Source organism: Danio rerio, chromosome 2 (assembly GCF_049306965.1).
Source record: "Danio rerio strain Tuebingen ecotype United States chromosome 2, GRCz12tu, whole genome shotgun sequence".
Lineage (NCBI taxonomy): Eukaryota > Metazoa > Chordata > Actinopteri > Cypriniformes > Danionidae > Danio > Danio rerio.
In genome coordinates this window covers 48,294,807-48,310,320 of record NC_133177.1, presented here as the reverse complement: position 1 = coordinate 48,310,320, position 15,514 = coordinate 48,294,807, and the positions used below count along the sequence as shown (strand labels likewise).

The window sequence follows — 15,514 nt, the reverse complement described above, 5'->3', positions numbered from 1 at the left end:
GGGTGCTTGAGTGTGCACATTACATATTTAGTGAAATTGTCACGACTGTTTATCAAAATTGGAGAGGATTTATTTGAGAACATTAGGTTAATTTAATATTTTTCAGTCAGGAGCTTGAGAGGAGCAGTGTTTCATTGTTTATTCTGACAATTTGGCCAGAAGAGGAGGACATACATTCCAGCTGTGGGTTTATTAATTGGAAGGGATTTCTTTTTCTTATTTTACCCAACAGAATTTTAGTCATTAAGGTAGTTTGTAGTTCATTCTAAGCAAGCTGTCAAGCTATAGAGATTGTCTGCTTTTAAAATGTGTCTGCACTAAATAATTCAAATGTTTATATTTTTGAATAATCAAATCTTTTTTACTGAAGTCTTTTGGTAATGGTAATGGAATGGAAACTATGGTCGTTTCAAACTTAAAGTTGACACATTTAAAAGAATTAATGTTTGACATGTTTTGGTGCACAGTGTAGTGATGGTAAAAATTCAAAGAAGCAGTGTGCTGGGTATGAGAGGTCCAGAGAGGTTTTGGCAGCCCTTCTGCTCGCTCCGGATTAGCACAGTTCTTGGAGAGTAGAGAGGGTTGTACCTGTGATTCGCTCAGCAGTCCGAACTATTTGATGTAGTATTCGAGGTCGGATTTGGTAGCTAAGCTAAACCAGACAGTTATTGAAGTGCAGAGAACTGATTCACTGATTGAAGTGTAGAACTGTTTCAGCAGCTCCTTTGGAAGGGTAAACTTCCCCATCTTACAAAGAAAGTACAGCCTTTGCTAAGCTTTTTTTGACAATGGAGCCAATATGAGTGTCCCATTTAAGATCCTGAGAGATGCTGGTGACCAGGAACCTGAAAGATCTCAACTACTAAAAACTGTGCAAGATTTCAAAGCAAAGGTTTTGATTTAATTTAGTTAAAATACGTTAATTGATGAAATCTCTTTATGGCATTCTTAAGCATCCTCATTTCAAAGCATCTTTGCTTAAGTGGCTAAAACATATTTAATTTTTGCAGGTCTGCTTTGTAAAAATGTCTTGAAGAGAGTCTTAAGACTGACATTAGCCCCTTTCACACAGTGATACCAGTAAATATATGGAAAATTTCCGGAACGACTTTACCGGTAAATTCAAAAAAGTGCTGTTCACACAGGGGATGACATTACGGAATGTTTCCGGAAAAGAGCATTCACACATCCTTTCCAAAATACCGGTAAATTCTGACATCATTAACCAGAAATGAGCTCTTAACGGCTGCGCTTGTATTTGTAAACATTTCACTACATCACAAACTCTGTGGATGGATCAGTATTATGAACAACTTTGATGAAAACGTATAGAGAAACACTTTCGCATGTCGAGATGTACATGATATGTGTGTGCTGGCGCTCACGGGCTGTTTCACGGGCACACGCAAAGCTTGAAGGTAAACAAACAACGGCTTATCATAAGCATCTTATCAATAATTATTTAAACAGTTGGCATTAAGAAGAACATATAAACATTATCTGACTAGCCACTAGCAGCTAAATGTGTCTGGGGAAAATATTCAAAGGCTTTTATTTTCATAAACCGCGTCTCACGTCAGCTTGTTCTAGACGTGCACGCGCTCTTTCCGGCAATCTTTCACACAGCGCAGCATTCTGGCAAATTACCGGTAATGTTACAACTTCTCTTTCCGGAAAACAGCCAGAACAAATTTACCAGTATTTTCAAAAAGGGCCTGTTCACACATACAACCTTTCCTGGAAAATTGCCGGTAATTTTCCGGAAAGGTCTGTATGTGTGAAAGGGGCTTTAGTTTGTTCTGTTTCATCATGATGAAGTCTGATGATCAGTCTGTGAAATTGTGAAATGTAACTTGTGGTGCTCTTTGATTTATTTAGTAAACACTGGTCAGTGTTTGTGATACATGTATTTCTAATATGTATTTCAAATAAAAAATAGTATTTTGTCTTTTGAAATTAATAGGGTTGATGAAAATGGCTTAATATTTTGTATAAAAAATAGTGTCTTGTATTTTTAAAGTACTGTAAAATACTTTGCAAGAAGTCTAGTATATGAGATCGTCATAAAAATTAGACCTCTGATTGGTGCTTTCATAACTATTTGCCTAAACTTGAGAAAACTAATTTATTTTTGAGGAGGTGGTTGATGCTTGGAGAATGGAGGGAAATTATGCTTTAAGACAGTACAGACAAATGGTGGAGGTATATTCAGGAGCAAGGCAACAAACATTGAAAATAATACACTGCACATTGCTAAAACCATAAATATACAGTGATTGTGTAGTGTACAATTCAGCATCTTTGCTTAAGAAATGAGATAGATCATGATCTCAGTCTTGAAGAATAGAACGAGGAGCTTCAGAACATCATCAGTCTCAGTCCAAATACTGCAGGCAGAGGAAACCCACACTAATATGAAGAGAACATGCAAATTCTACACATGAATGATTAGTGGTCCAGCCGGAACTCAAATCAACGTTAGCAGTGAGGTGACAGTGGTAACCACTGAGCCACCATGTCGCCAATTTTCAATATGTTATTTTATATTCAAAATGTGTATTTGAAACCATCTATCTGCAACCCCCTAATACCTCATGGATTTGCCATTTTTTTCCTGCTTAGTTTTGCTTCAGAGTGGAGAACCATTCTGTACATTATCAAGAAGTTGATAGATGGAAGCGTCCAATTTTCGTGGATCTCCAAACCTCTTGGTCATCCAAATAATGAAGATGGATGAGAGCTAAGTCCTTACTTTCTTGCTCACTCTGAACCAATAGTCCACAATTGCAAATATTAGATGGTTCTATCGTCGAGGGAAATAGTGGGGCTTGGAATCCGAGAATGAAAACAAGCCGGTGGTCTCTTGCCAGTGGATTGTATAAAAGTCTTGTTTTAGCAATACTTGCATCAAAAGAACGGTTCATGCAAATATAAAAATACTCAACTTACTCATGCTGAATTTTCAACAAAAAATAATGTTGGGTTGATTATGGGGTAAATGTAAGTCTATTTGATAACTTAGGTTAAATGGTTAATATTATTCAAAAGGTGAAATGTTTGTTTTACAGGAACCAAAAGGTCCTACCCCAAATTATAGTACTTAATGGCTGGCTTGATTCTCCCACGGCTTAAAATGTCAACATTACAGGCCATGGAATTCTTGTTCGCAGTCTTTTGTCATTTCAGCATGCAATGTTTACATTTACATTTACATTTAGTCATTTAGCAGACGCTTTTATCCAAAGCGACTTACAAATGAGGACAAGGAAGCAATTTACACAACCAAGAGCAACAATGAATAAGTGCTATAAGCAAGTTTCAGGTCTGTAAAGTCTAAGAAGGAAAGTATTAGTAGTATTAGTATTTATTTATTTTTTATTTTTATTTATTTTTTTTGTTTATTGTTCCTTTAAGCACACAATTACAGTTATTCAATAATATGTGTAGAAATTAATGACATCATGATACAAGAACATCAATACATACCAAAAAAATTACAGTGAGCTTGTTGAAATCATAGGGCTTTTTATTAGATGTGTTTAATTGTTCATGCATTGTTATTTTTTTTTACCTCATTTCAAAGAAACATGTGAACGGTACATAAGCAAGATTTTAAATGTTTATTCAAAACTAGATCATTCAAATGACATGGCAGAATGTAATTAAACATTTTAAATGTGAAATTATTATATTTGCTAAAAAAAAGAAAAAGAATTTACAGAGGTACAATTTTAAATATGATTTTAAACATTTAGTTTTTTCTGGATTGGACATATTTGACAGAACCATTTTTGGTCCAAATAGAACAATTACTTTTAAGAGTATATATATCAGGATACATAATGCAGATTGTTACAGATAGGAATCAGGATGAGCTTAGTTGATTGTTAAAATGATATGCTGCAGCTCTGAAGCTTTTATGCTTTGCTAACCTGATTACTTGAGTTTTTAATCACTCTTCCAGGGCTCAGTTTCCACTAATTTGTCATCATACTTTTGGTTCTTAAAGAAACGGATCTGCATTCCAGGTGCAATTACCAAATTGGATCTGTACTGATAAATATCAAAATGATCAGTCCCAACCTTCATCTTTTCAAAATTCACAGCATATTCATAGGTGTCATAGTGATTATTGTCATTATAACAATTCTTGTAAAACCCCACCCATGAGTAGAGGAAGACGTCTTTCCAGCCTATAAAGGTCTTCATGATATAAAGCCGAGCACAAGCTTTACCTTCTTTAGTGAGGAGCTGCAGACCAGCATCATACTGCTTTATTTGAACAGGGACAACATTGTTTGCATCATAAAAATCTGGTTCATAAAAGAACTCTGAAAAAAACCAGGATGGTGAGAGTTCAGGCAGACTCTTCGCTTCAATACAATCTGATTCTTTATCTGTTTCCCAGGGTGTAGTTTTGGCCAGAACATAGTAATAATTGTCTTCCAGCAGGAAACGGATTTGAACTCCTGGAGCAATTGGCAAGATGGACTCATACTGGTAAATAATATAATCCTCAGTGGTAGTGCTGCCAATCATTTCAAACCAAACAGCATACTGATATGTGTAATAGTCATAATGGCTATCTTGTTCGCTCTCATAAAAGCCCACCCATGAGTAGTAAAAAACATCCTGCCAGTTGCTGAATGTTTTCTTGATGTAGAGTCGAGCACAGGCTTTTCCGTCTTTAGCAACGAGCTGCAGACTTGCATCATTTCCTCTTATTCTGATGGGGAGAACTTTATTAGCTCCATCAAACTCTGGCCCATACCAGAAGACATTGTTGGGGTATAACCCTTGTAGTCGTAGTTGGGGTTGGAGTCCAGCATTCATTAAGATAGAGGTATCTAGAGCCCCAGATGATTTATCAATATTGAAGTATTGTTCTTTCTCCTGCTTAGGCTCTTCATTAGTATCACCGGAGTAAGTGTTTTGGTAAATATCAATGTACAGGGTTGTTCCTAAAACTCCAGACTCTTTTTCTATTAAGTAATCTGGTATATTGTCCCATATGAGTTTTGCACAGCCTTGTGTAGTTGTTTTAATTTCTAGTTTAATTTTCTCATTGGTATAGCACCGGTAATCAGATGAGCGTTTATCTCTGCTAAACGTACAATTGATACTGTTAAACCCTGCATCTAACAGAAACAGATTGCATCTATCCTCTTCTGTATTACTGGTTATTGATGTTCTGTAGATAAGATCATTTCTGCAATGATACATTTCTCTGATCTGTAAGATCAGGGCAGGGTCAATCTCATAAGTGTCATCAGAATTAAAGTCCCTTCTGTCTAGGTTATGTGCTGTAACATACACTCTGTGTACCCTGTTTGAACTTCTTTGGTTCAGTACAACCATAAGCCTGTCCATGTTACTTTCTGGCCCATTGTTTCTTCTGTTTTGGTAATATGTGCGCACATAATCTGGCAAATCTCTGGCTTCAGGATAATTTAGATTACCAACAGAATAATAACTCTCTTCACTGTTCAGTAAGGGGAGGTCCTGCTCTCTATTTCCATACCAGTGAAATCCATAGTTACCTCTGTGAGGTTCAAAATTCAAAAACATATTGTTGTTTTGGTCAAAATGCACTTGTTGGGCAAACCAGAACAATAACATGCGTCCATGACGTGGTGCAGTCTTGCCATAGTCAGTGTTTCTCAAGTCATCAATATTGTTAAGTCTTCTCACGGAAGAAATTCCCTCCAAGAAGAGACAGAAGAGCAGCAAGCAGAGTCTCATGGCACCCATGGCAAAAATCTTTTTGAGAAAAAAAAAATGTTTTCACATGCTTAAAATACATAGCAAGATACCTAAATATGGCACAATGTTACGAAAGCAACAGGAAACATTTCTTGTTATTATGCTAGACAGTGTTACGATTAAATATGCATGAAAAGACCAAATATTTAAAGTTTTCTTCTTTCTCTGGTTTGACAATTTATGTAGTTACAGTGCTGTACATCATTATTAATACCCTAAATATGAGAAAAACAGCGTGATATTTATTTTATTATTTTGTTCATAACATTAACCCAAATCTTGATTTGTATTAGAGTAGAGGCTTTTTTCTTGAAACCCTTTCAAACATTGTGTTATGAGGTGATGTCGGATTGTAGTTTTGATAATTAATTCTCTAGCCGTACACTGCAAAAAATGCTTTTCTTGCTTAGATTTTTTGTCTTGTTTCTAGTCTAAATATCTATAATTTATTATATCAAGAAGCATTTTTTAGACAAGCAAAACATATTCCCTTGTTTTGAGAAATAATATGCCAATATTAAGTGAGTTTTTCCTTAAAACAAGCAAAATAATCTGCCAATAGGGTAAGCAAAATAATCTTGTTTTTTCTTTTGACGTAAGATTATTTTGCTTACCCCATTGGCAGATTATTTTGCTTGTTTTAAGGAAAAACTCACTTAATATTGGCATATTATTTCTCAAAACAAGGCAATATGTTTTGCTTGTTTAGAAAATTCTTCTTGATTTGGAAATTTTTAGATATTTGGACTAGAAACAGGACAAAAAATCTAAGTAAGAAAAGCATTTTTTGCAGTGTGTTACTTATATTTTTCCAAACAGTTCCAAACACAAAACATCTTCCAAACAGTTTTTTAGATCCACTTTCAGTCTGATTTTTAAATCTGAGTTCCAATTGACTGGAGATTCTTAATTATTTTCCTGATAATGCAAATGAACTTTTGCAGTGTTTTTGCTCAATATTCTTATAGACATGTCCAATTTTGTAAACTTGCTGCTATATTTTGGTGCAAATCACATTTTATGATTTTTGTTTTTACCCATTCATATGAAAAACTGTTTTCTCATAACCCTGTAAACATATGCATATAATATAAGCATTCAGTATCCAGACAAACTCCTCATTTTCAAGTGATTTCCTAGTTTTTTCCACATCATTAGATCTTTTACAATACATTTTAATGTTGGTTCTTAAAAAGGGCATTTCAGTGGAATCCAAGTTTGTAACAAATAAAGAAATAGCCTATAGAAATCAATACATACAGTGAAATTCAATAAATGCAATTAATAAATTTAAGTAAAATTAAAAAAATGCATATTATGATTAAATATTTATAATATTGTAATTTACAGAAAAATCATTCTACCTCAGATTGAAAGTCCTCAGTTAAAGAGCCTCTAATCCTTCACATATGATGGATGTTTATTTATACAGTATTAAGAAGGCTGTGCTTCACACACAGGGCGTGTCTGTAATAACCAGCCTCTAAAACTAGACCATAGTTATCATGAATTTGTACTTATAAAGTTGTATGATGACAACCGAAAAACTCTGAACCCCTCACTCACTGTATGAACAATTATTCATTTTCCTTAGTCCCTTATTTATGTGGAGTCGCCACAGCAGAATAAACCACCAACTATTCCGGCATATGTTTTACGCAGTGGATGACCTTCCATCCACAACCCAATACTGGGAAACACACACTCTCACATTGACACACACACTCATACACCACAGCCAATTTTGTTTACCCAATTCACTTACAGCCAATGTCTTTGGACTGTGGGGGAAACCAGAGCACCCGGAGGAAACCCACATGAACATGGGGAGATGCAAACTCCACACAGAAATGCCAACTGACCCAGCCATACTGTCAGGCAACTGTGCTAACCTGTAGACTAGGTGCAATGCAATCTGAGCTGCATCCAGTGCTTTATGCGCTCTCCTAACACCAGCACTGACTCTACCCCTCACAGTGACGTCACTAGCTCCATTGAGTGCAATGTTGTCTCTGACGTTGCATCACTGAGATATGCTGTCTCAGCCATAGACTGTAAAATAGCTTGCATCATCAAGGCTGCATCCAGATACTTTTGGATATTTAAGCCAACGTGTCGCCCTGAATGAACACAATAGGCCTAATTAGTTTACAGAATAGTAATTTGAATTTCACACACTTAAATTGTCTCTTTTAAAACTGTTTAGTTTACATCTCTTTGCCTTTATCATTATGATGTTAATCAATGGCGTTTTAATTTACCTAGGCTAACGTTACTAGAAATCGTATTTTTTTATTTTATGAAAATAGCAAAGATATGTAAATTATGTAAGTATTAGAAATGTTATCTGAACTACTGCTAAAAAAAAAGAAAGAAAAGAAAAAATATATATTTCCGAGAAGCTCCACTCGAGGGCGCGCGACAACACCGGATAGCAGCGCTGTCCACAGCGTGCGCGTCCTTCCGGTTAAGGGTTGTGCAGGGATGCAGTGTGTTTTGTATTTTGATTGCATTGAGTGTCTCGAAACGTCACGATTAACGACTGCATGATGGATTCATCTTCACCGTGATGCTTTTTTTCCCTCTCTGTCGAACTGGGGCCTGTTTCAGAAAGGAGGTTAAGTGAAAACTCAGAGTATTTTAACCCTGAAATGAGAGAAACTCTGGGTTTTCCGTTTCAAAATGGCAGGTTTGTTAAACTCGAGAAATCAGGGTAAGTCAAGCCTGTTTCTGAAAAAAAGGTAACTTTAACTCAGAGTCAGTTACTGTGGTAACTTACTCTGTGAATCTAACCTGGTCAGAAGCAGGTTTTATTCTCTAAACTCAGAGTTTCTGTCGGTCTCCTCCCCTTTTTTAAAGATGAAGCGGTATTTCTCGCCTTAGCCTTACGTTTCCACCCACCTATTTTTATGCTTATTTTGGATACGTGCATAAAAACGATTGATAGAAACGTCATGATGCACATAACTTTTTAAAATATGCATAAAAAACGCGCATAACTGAGTAGGATACACTTTTATTCGATAGAAAATTTGTGCATAAACTACGATGGAAACACTTTTACTGAACAAATTACAGCATGTACATTAAAAAAAGATCATGATCATAAGATAATGAAAATGTGTGTAAATGAACAAACCAGCAAGCTGAGCACACTGTAACACGTCTTAAATTATTGTTTTAGTCATTCTAAAATGCCTTAACTGTTTCAGTATTAGTGTATATTATTAATTACCTCCGAACGTCTGGAGCGTGTCAAGAGTCTCCGCGTCTCATGGCTTCAGACGCCCCCACGTGTTCATTGTGTTTCAGCATTGTCTTCTGACATCGAGGCGCAAGTACATTAATTAGGCTAAATAAAGAATTAATTGACGCAGCTTCTTCTACCACAGTAAATTCTGCTTTTACTGTTGATATTTGGTGCCAGTTTAATCAGGAAGTGACGATTTTTTCTTTCTCTTTGACTCGTTGGATGGAATTTTATTCGCATCTTTTATGCAATATTCCAGTTTTGCACATAAATTTATGTAATATATTTGGATGGAAACACAGCTATTGCCTACATTTTAGTCACACACAGAAGAACTGTACTAGAATGGCTTATGCTTTTTTAATAAATAATTAAATTGAATTCACCTTCGATATGCACTGTAACTAGATTAATGGGATTATTATTCTTTCTAAAAATTATTTTTAGCACTGCTTACCTTCTAAATGTTATATTAACCTCTATCACTTGATCAATAAAAAAGGCAGACACACAAGTGCACTGTTAAATCATTTAAAACTAATAAATGTATAAAAAAAGTTTAGAAAAAAATATATAAACGTCACAAATTACATTACTTATTTTATTATACTTAAATATTTAAATACTTAAAAAGTGAAATTAGGCATTAACTTGAGCAGCTGTTTTCCCACGCTAACTGTCTCTTCTTCACTGATGGTTGCTTCTTTTCAAATATATACGCTCATATTTGCTATAACTTTGCATGAGAACATCAAGTTCAGCTGGAGAAAGAAATGGTGATCTCTTTTATAAGATGTTGCCATAGTCACTCGTAATGTCTGCGCTCCATTGATAATGCCTTTTTAAAGTCACGGTGTGCGCGCTTAACTCTGAGTTGGTCTACTCAAAGTTGATTGACCCAACTCAGATCAGCTGTTCTGAAACCGAAAACTCAGAGTTTTTAATCTCTCGGTAAATCAACTCAGAGTTCAAGTTTAAACTCTGAGTTGTTTGAACCTCCTTACTGAAACAGGCCCCTGGCTATGCTATTAAACCGCCGTCTGTGTGTTAGAAAACAGTTAGACAACCAGCTGAGCTGACGGTACGTTTGAATAAATTCTGATAATGGAAATGTGAACATGCTTTTCACTAAAACAGATTTTGAGTCGAAATCCCACAAAAAAAAAAAAAAAAAAAACACTGTCATAACTTGTAAGTTTTAGCGGAAACTTTTAACTGGTTTAGCTCGTCAAACAGAACAATTTACAGGTTTATGCCTTCATCAGTACTAGCAAAGATAAGGAAACTGGACTTTACTGTACAGTATTGACTATTGACACATTCATATTTAAAGAGCATTCAAAAGTAGGAATATTATAAATGAAAGCAAAAACAAGAGAGTAACGTTATAAGTGAAAACCATAATTGGTTCTGATACTACTTTCTCTTCTTTAAAATGCTATTAGTTTCAATTACAAAAACGTGTAATCTACCTGATTTCTATTTTATATACATACACAGATCTCATGCTCATGATGTATTGGATGAAACTGTCAGCTAAATATTGAAATACACATATAATTATTAGGGTATGCTCTTTTTTTGTTAGCTTTTTGTTTGTGCATAATAAAATAAGGCTTATAGCTCTTTTTGCTAAATAATTTAGTCAGATAAATACCTTAACCAGGATTTAAGTGTTTTGCACTTAAAAAAAGTGGCCAAATGAATATTTAATTAAAATAGATTCATTATTAAACATCTCCAAACCATTTTTGTTTGGACATTTCTTTTGACCACTGCAGTATATGACAGATTATTTTGTGTATCTTAAAAAACAGTTTAAAATGCAGCACAGAATGCTCAAGTTACTGCTTGCACTTCATCTGTCAGATGTAAGCAGGTCTGCTTTCCATGGAGACGGACACTGAGCATCATGAGATGTTTGTGGATCAGGATTTTCCTGCAGATGACTTGTCACTCTTTTGTGATTACACCACGCCCCTCTCTAAATTGTTGGATGATGTCACATGGCTCCGCCCACAGGTATGCATGTTTTTTTATTAAATAGAAAATTTATTGAAAACACATTTTGCATACATACTGCACAAGAAATGACACTTTTCATTTTAAGCAATTATATTCGTTCTACACACAAATCAATTAACCCAAATGTTTTGCCTACTGCATCTCCAGGAGATCTGCAAGCAGCCTCAGCTCTTTCCTGATGACTCCGTGGAGGCTCACCCAAAGCAAGGCATTCTGGGAGACTGCTGGCTGCTCTGTGCCTGCTCAATGTTACTCAAGAACCGGCATCTTCTAGACAAGGTGAACACTGGTTTAATATGTGAGACATTTTATCATAACTGGATATAAAACCTTCAGCTACTGTTTTCTATCACTAAAACCATCTGTTTTCATTATTTCATCTTCTTTTAAAAAAACTGCATTACGCTTAATTCTGCAAAGACTTCTCCAACAATCAAAATCATAGATATGTACACTTGATATCGCATACGGACCCTGAGCTTGCGTCAATAGCGCTGCCACATTTGTACAGTGCTCCCAGCACAAATGTCATTCAATCGCACTAGTCAAGACAGTGTGCCAACATGAAGATGCTGGACTTTAGCGCTGTGTACAGGTGTAGTAACGAGCAAATAAAGAAAACAAAGCACAAAGGCAGAACATTTCATAGTTAATATTTAGTTTTTTTTTGTTTTTAACTTTTTTATATGTTATGAACTTTTGTGCTAAACAGGTAACGTTATTATTGATAATACAGTCACTTACTTCACTGACCATAAGGCAAAGTAGCACCAACTTGCACTAAATACTGGGCTTATGCTAGTTTTGTTGAATAAAATAAGCAAACAATGCAAAAGAAATATGACAACGAGATGCTGCGGTGCCAGAAACTTGCATTACTGTCAGCTAAGTGAATGAGTCATTTATAACGGAGATTCATCCACAAACGAATCACTCCCATCATCAGTATAAGAAGTGAAAGAAGAAGAGGGGCTGTGTTTCAGGACACGGATTAGATCAAATCTAACAGGAGGTAGGATAATAAATTTACATGCACACAAGAACACACTCTTTGTCAGCAATGCCTGTGCGGCTACTTATCCATCAATGAAGAAAAGTGATGTAAAATTATAATTTTCCTAATAAAAAAAAATAAATTTGCTTACTGACCACCGGGAAAACTCCCGATCATGGATATATGTGTAAATGTGTATATCTCTGGCTCTGGATGGCAACAGTCCTCCACTGCAGCTTGGTGCCGCAATTATTTTCAAATAAACGCGCCACCCTTTACTAAAATGGCGGCTCTATTGATGCATTTCTTCCAATAGATAACAACAGGGCAGGCGACATCTAATGCAAATATCTATGAATCAGAATATGTATAAGTATATATTTGTATGTTTGCATCTAAACAATTATTGTTTGTAATGTAATATTGAGTAAATTGGCTTTAAACTCCTAAATATAGACCTTTTTTTAATTTACAAAATGTTGAATCTTCATATGTCACACATTAGAATTCACATAAAATATAACAGAGTGCTATGCGTTATTTCTTTCACAGCTATGTGTAACCGAATGTGTTTGCTATTAGGTATTTCCACCAGAACAGCCCTTATGGGGTGACTCTGCTTACCGCGGTGAATTCCTCTTCCGCTTCTGGCAGAATGGACACTGGATTGAAGTGCGAGTGGATGACCGGCTGCCCTGTATCAATGATAATCTCTGCTTCTCACGATGCCAGAGCCCAAGGGCATTCTGGGTAGCACTTTTGGAGAAAGCATATGCCAAGTAAGTAAGTAAGTGTAAGTGCTTGTGCAAATATATCTATAAAGTATTAAACATTTACTTGAAGTCTTAACTATCCACATTTTTTGTATGCCCATGATGCTTTGTGTGAATTAAAGAGATGAAAATTCTGAAATTCATTTACTAACCCTTCACTTGTTCCAATCCTATTTGAGTTTCTGTCTTGTGGTAAACACACAAGAAGATACTTTGAAAAATCCTGCTTTCTGCTATCCATTTCCTCTCATTGTATTTTTATTTTTCCTACTATGGAAGTCGATGGGAACCAGCATTTTTCAGAATATCTTCTGTTTGAGAAAAAAAATCAAATATTTAAAACCATGTGAAGAATAAATTATTAGGTAATTTTCTGGTTTGGGTGATAAACAATCAAAGATCTACATTTAAAAGAAACTATAAGATGATGTGGCATTATTCTCCTCCCAGATCTTCTATCAAACATAGAAAGGAACAAATTACTTGCAGCAGGCAATGAATACCCCCCCCCCATCCCCAACAAAAGAAGCCAGTTATTCTGCAACAATTATGAATATTGAATATTACTAAACTGTGGGAAGTACAAAGACCAAAGTCATCTATATAACAGGGCTCGAAATTGCGACCATTTTGGTCGCATATGCGCCGGAAATTTTTATCTATGCGACCTTGAAATATATTTGGGAGCATTTCCGCGAGTGTTTAAAATTGTAGTGTGCGACCAGTTTTTACTGCAAAATGTTCAGCACATGCGCGGATTCGGGAGACATTCACGCAGAATGCATCTCTAAGCTCTTTGTCTGCACTTGAAACGCGAAACGCAGCGCTCGGGAATGGTTTAAAACAGTTGTCATGTCAACTTGCTGCAGTAAAACAAATCCAAGTCCGTAATGCTTGCCCCGCCTTCGCGCTCTTCTTATTGGCCCACCACTCCTCTAGCACTGAACGCGAATGATTGGTTAATATCAGCTGTCAATCACTTAGCACCTTCTGGCTTCAGATGACAGAGAGCTACTACCGCTAAAAATTGTAAAGCGCTGAAGATGAGAATGAAGATAACATAACACTTGACAGATTTTGTTTTAGAAACCATGGCATCTACAATTACAAATAATGACACATCTTACTAGTTATACTGTACAGTGAGCGCTCCGTGTATGCTTTGGTCACTCAGTTCTGTTATAAAAATCTATTTTCTTGTGATAACGGGATTTTGTTGAGACATATTTTGCTCACGCTTGCATATAACGTTATATATGAATTTTTTTTTGCTTGTTAGTTTGATTAGTGTTGATTTCAAATACAATTAATATGTTTGTATAAAACTTGTAGTAACGGTGCTCATAATTGGTGGGTGCGACTAAATTTTGGTTGATGCGCCTAAATTTTTAAAGTTAGGAGCACCAGTGCTACCAAGCAAATAGGTTAATTTCGAGCCCTGTATAAGCAAAACGGTGAACTCAAGAGAGCTTGGCTCACAAATATACTTGTGATACTAATGGCATGTATCTTTATTCCAAATGCATCAACAACTTAATTTTCACTCTGTATATAGATTGGTAAGCAGGGTTCCCAGGCTTCTTGAAAGGGCTTGAATTTCAAACAAATGATTCAAGGTCTGGAAACTAATTAAAAACAAACATAGGTTCTTGGAAGTGCTTAAATGTATAGTTTTTGTGTAAATATTTAATAAAAAATCCTAAATTTAAACCTTGACACATAGTGCATCATTACTATGAAATTTTCATTGTGAACATTAAGTGTAAGTGAAATGTTGAGTACAGTAAGGACTTTCGTGGTGCTACATACAGTATGCTGGGATATGAGGTGCAAAGGTGCTTGATTTAAAATTAATGGTGCTGTTGGATCACGTTATAAATATGGATGAATAGATAAATAAGATCCAGCTCCGGATGACAGATCTTGTCAGAAAATGTCAGTTTTTCCAGGTATCTAGACAACCAGTCAGCAGTGTTGCAGGACTCAAACCTGTTAACAAATATTCAACTGAATTAATAGTCTATTATCAATATCGGGGTTGACTGTGGAAGGAAGCCAGAGAAGAGTAGAAGCAGGAGACAAATAGATGTTAATAAATGAGCAGGGTTTAATGAATAAACTTTGTTGCATATGTTCCGGTGCACTCTCATACTTCGTCTGAGCAGCACAAATATGACAAATGTTATACCAATGATACATCAGGCTAGGAAACCTTGAATAAGAGATGTACCCTCACATCAGTGGAGTGGAACATTTCATAAAAGCGTCTGCTAAAAGACAAAATGTAAATGTAAATGAAACACCATCACTTTAAGACTTAACGAAAAAAAAGCCCTAAATGCAGAACAAGTAATATATGATTGGTTTTAATTCTTTTGAATTTGTGTTCCCCAAACCGGAAGTGCAACTCATAATCTGAAACCTAAGACCTGTGCCGAATAACTCAGCGGTTGTTAACTGCTTTTAATGCTAGGCTACATGGTTCATATGAGCATTTGTGGGCTGGACAAGTATGTGAGGCGATGGTGGACCTAAGTGGAGCTGTAGCTGTACGATGGAGTATAAAAGATCCAGAGTCCCCACAACAGCCAAACGACAGCCAGATTCAGCACGCTCTGCATGGGCTGAGTGTGTCTGATCTCCCCCTGGAGCTGAAGGAGAGATGTGCCATCAGCTGCTGTGTGCACAGCGCCACTACAGGTCAGACAA

The 15,514-nt window shown here is 36.0% G+C and overlaps 2 protein-coding genes across 8 annotated transcripts in view; one reads left to right on the top strand and one right to left on the bottom strand.

Moving 5' to 3' along the window:
- capn10 (calpain 10) overlaps window positions 1-15,514 on the top strand; it is a 76,631-nt gene that overhangs the window by 51,303 nt on the left and 9,814 nt on the right. The window contains exons 1-6 of one of the 7 annotated variants that reach the window (XM_073929586.1): window positions 8,224-8,351; window positions 10,026-10,094; window positions 10,893-11,035; window positions 11,186-11,317; window positions 12,615-12,811; window positions 15,279-15,505. In XM_073929586.1, coding sequence (XP_073785687.1) covers window positions 10,904-11,035; window positions 11,186-11,317; window positions 12,615-12,811; window positions 15,279-15,505 — 688 coding nt within the window. In that variant the 5' untranslated portion in view covers window positions 8,224-8,351; window positions 10,026-10,094; window positions 10,893-10,903. Of the gene's footprint in view, window positions 1-8,223; window positions 8,477-10,025; window positions 10,205-10,882; window positions 11,036-11,185; window positions 11,318-12,614; window positions 12,812-15,278; window positions 15,506-15,514 lie in introns of those variants that run through there. The other 6 variants (XM_073929566.1, XM_073929570.1, XM_073929567.1 and 3 more) reach the window with 6 other exon arrangements.
- Window positions 3,397-7,883, bottom strand: LOC141378665 (uncharacterized). The gene is made up of 2 exons (XM_073929588.1): window positions 7,128-7,883; window positions 3,397-5,760 (listed from the first exon to the last, which is right to left on the bottom strand). Exon 2 carries the CDS (start codon window positions 5,749-5,751, stop codon window positions 3,949-3,951), a length of 1,803 nt encoding a protein of 600 aa, XP_073785689.1. The 5' UTR covers window positions 5,752-5,760; window positions 7,128-7,883; the 3' UTR covers window positions 3,397-3,948.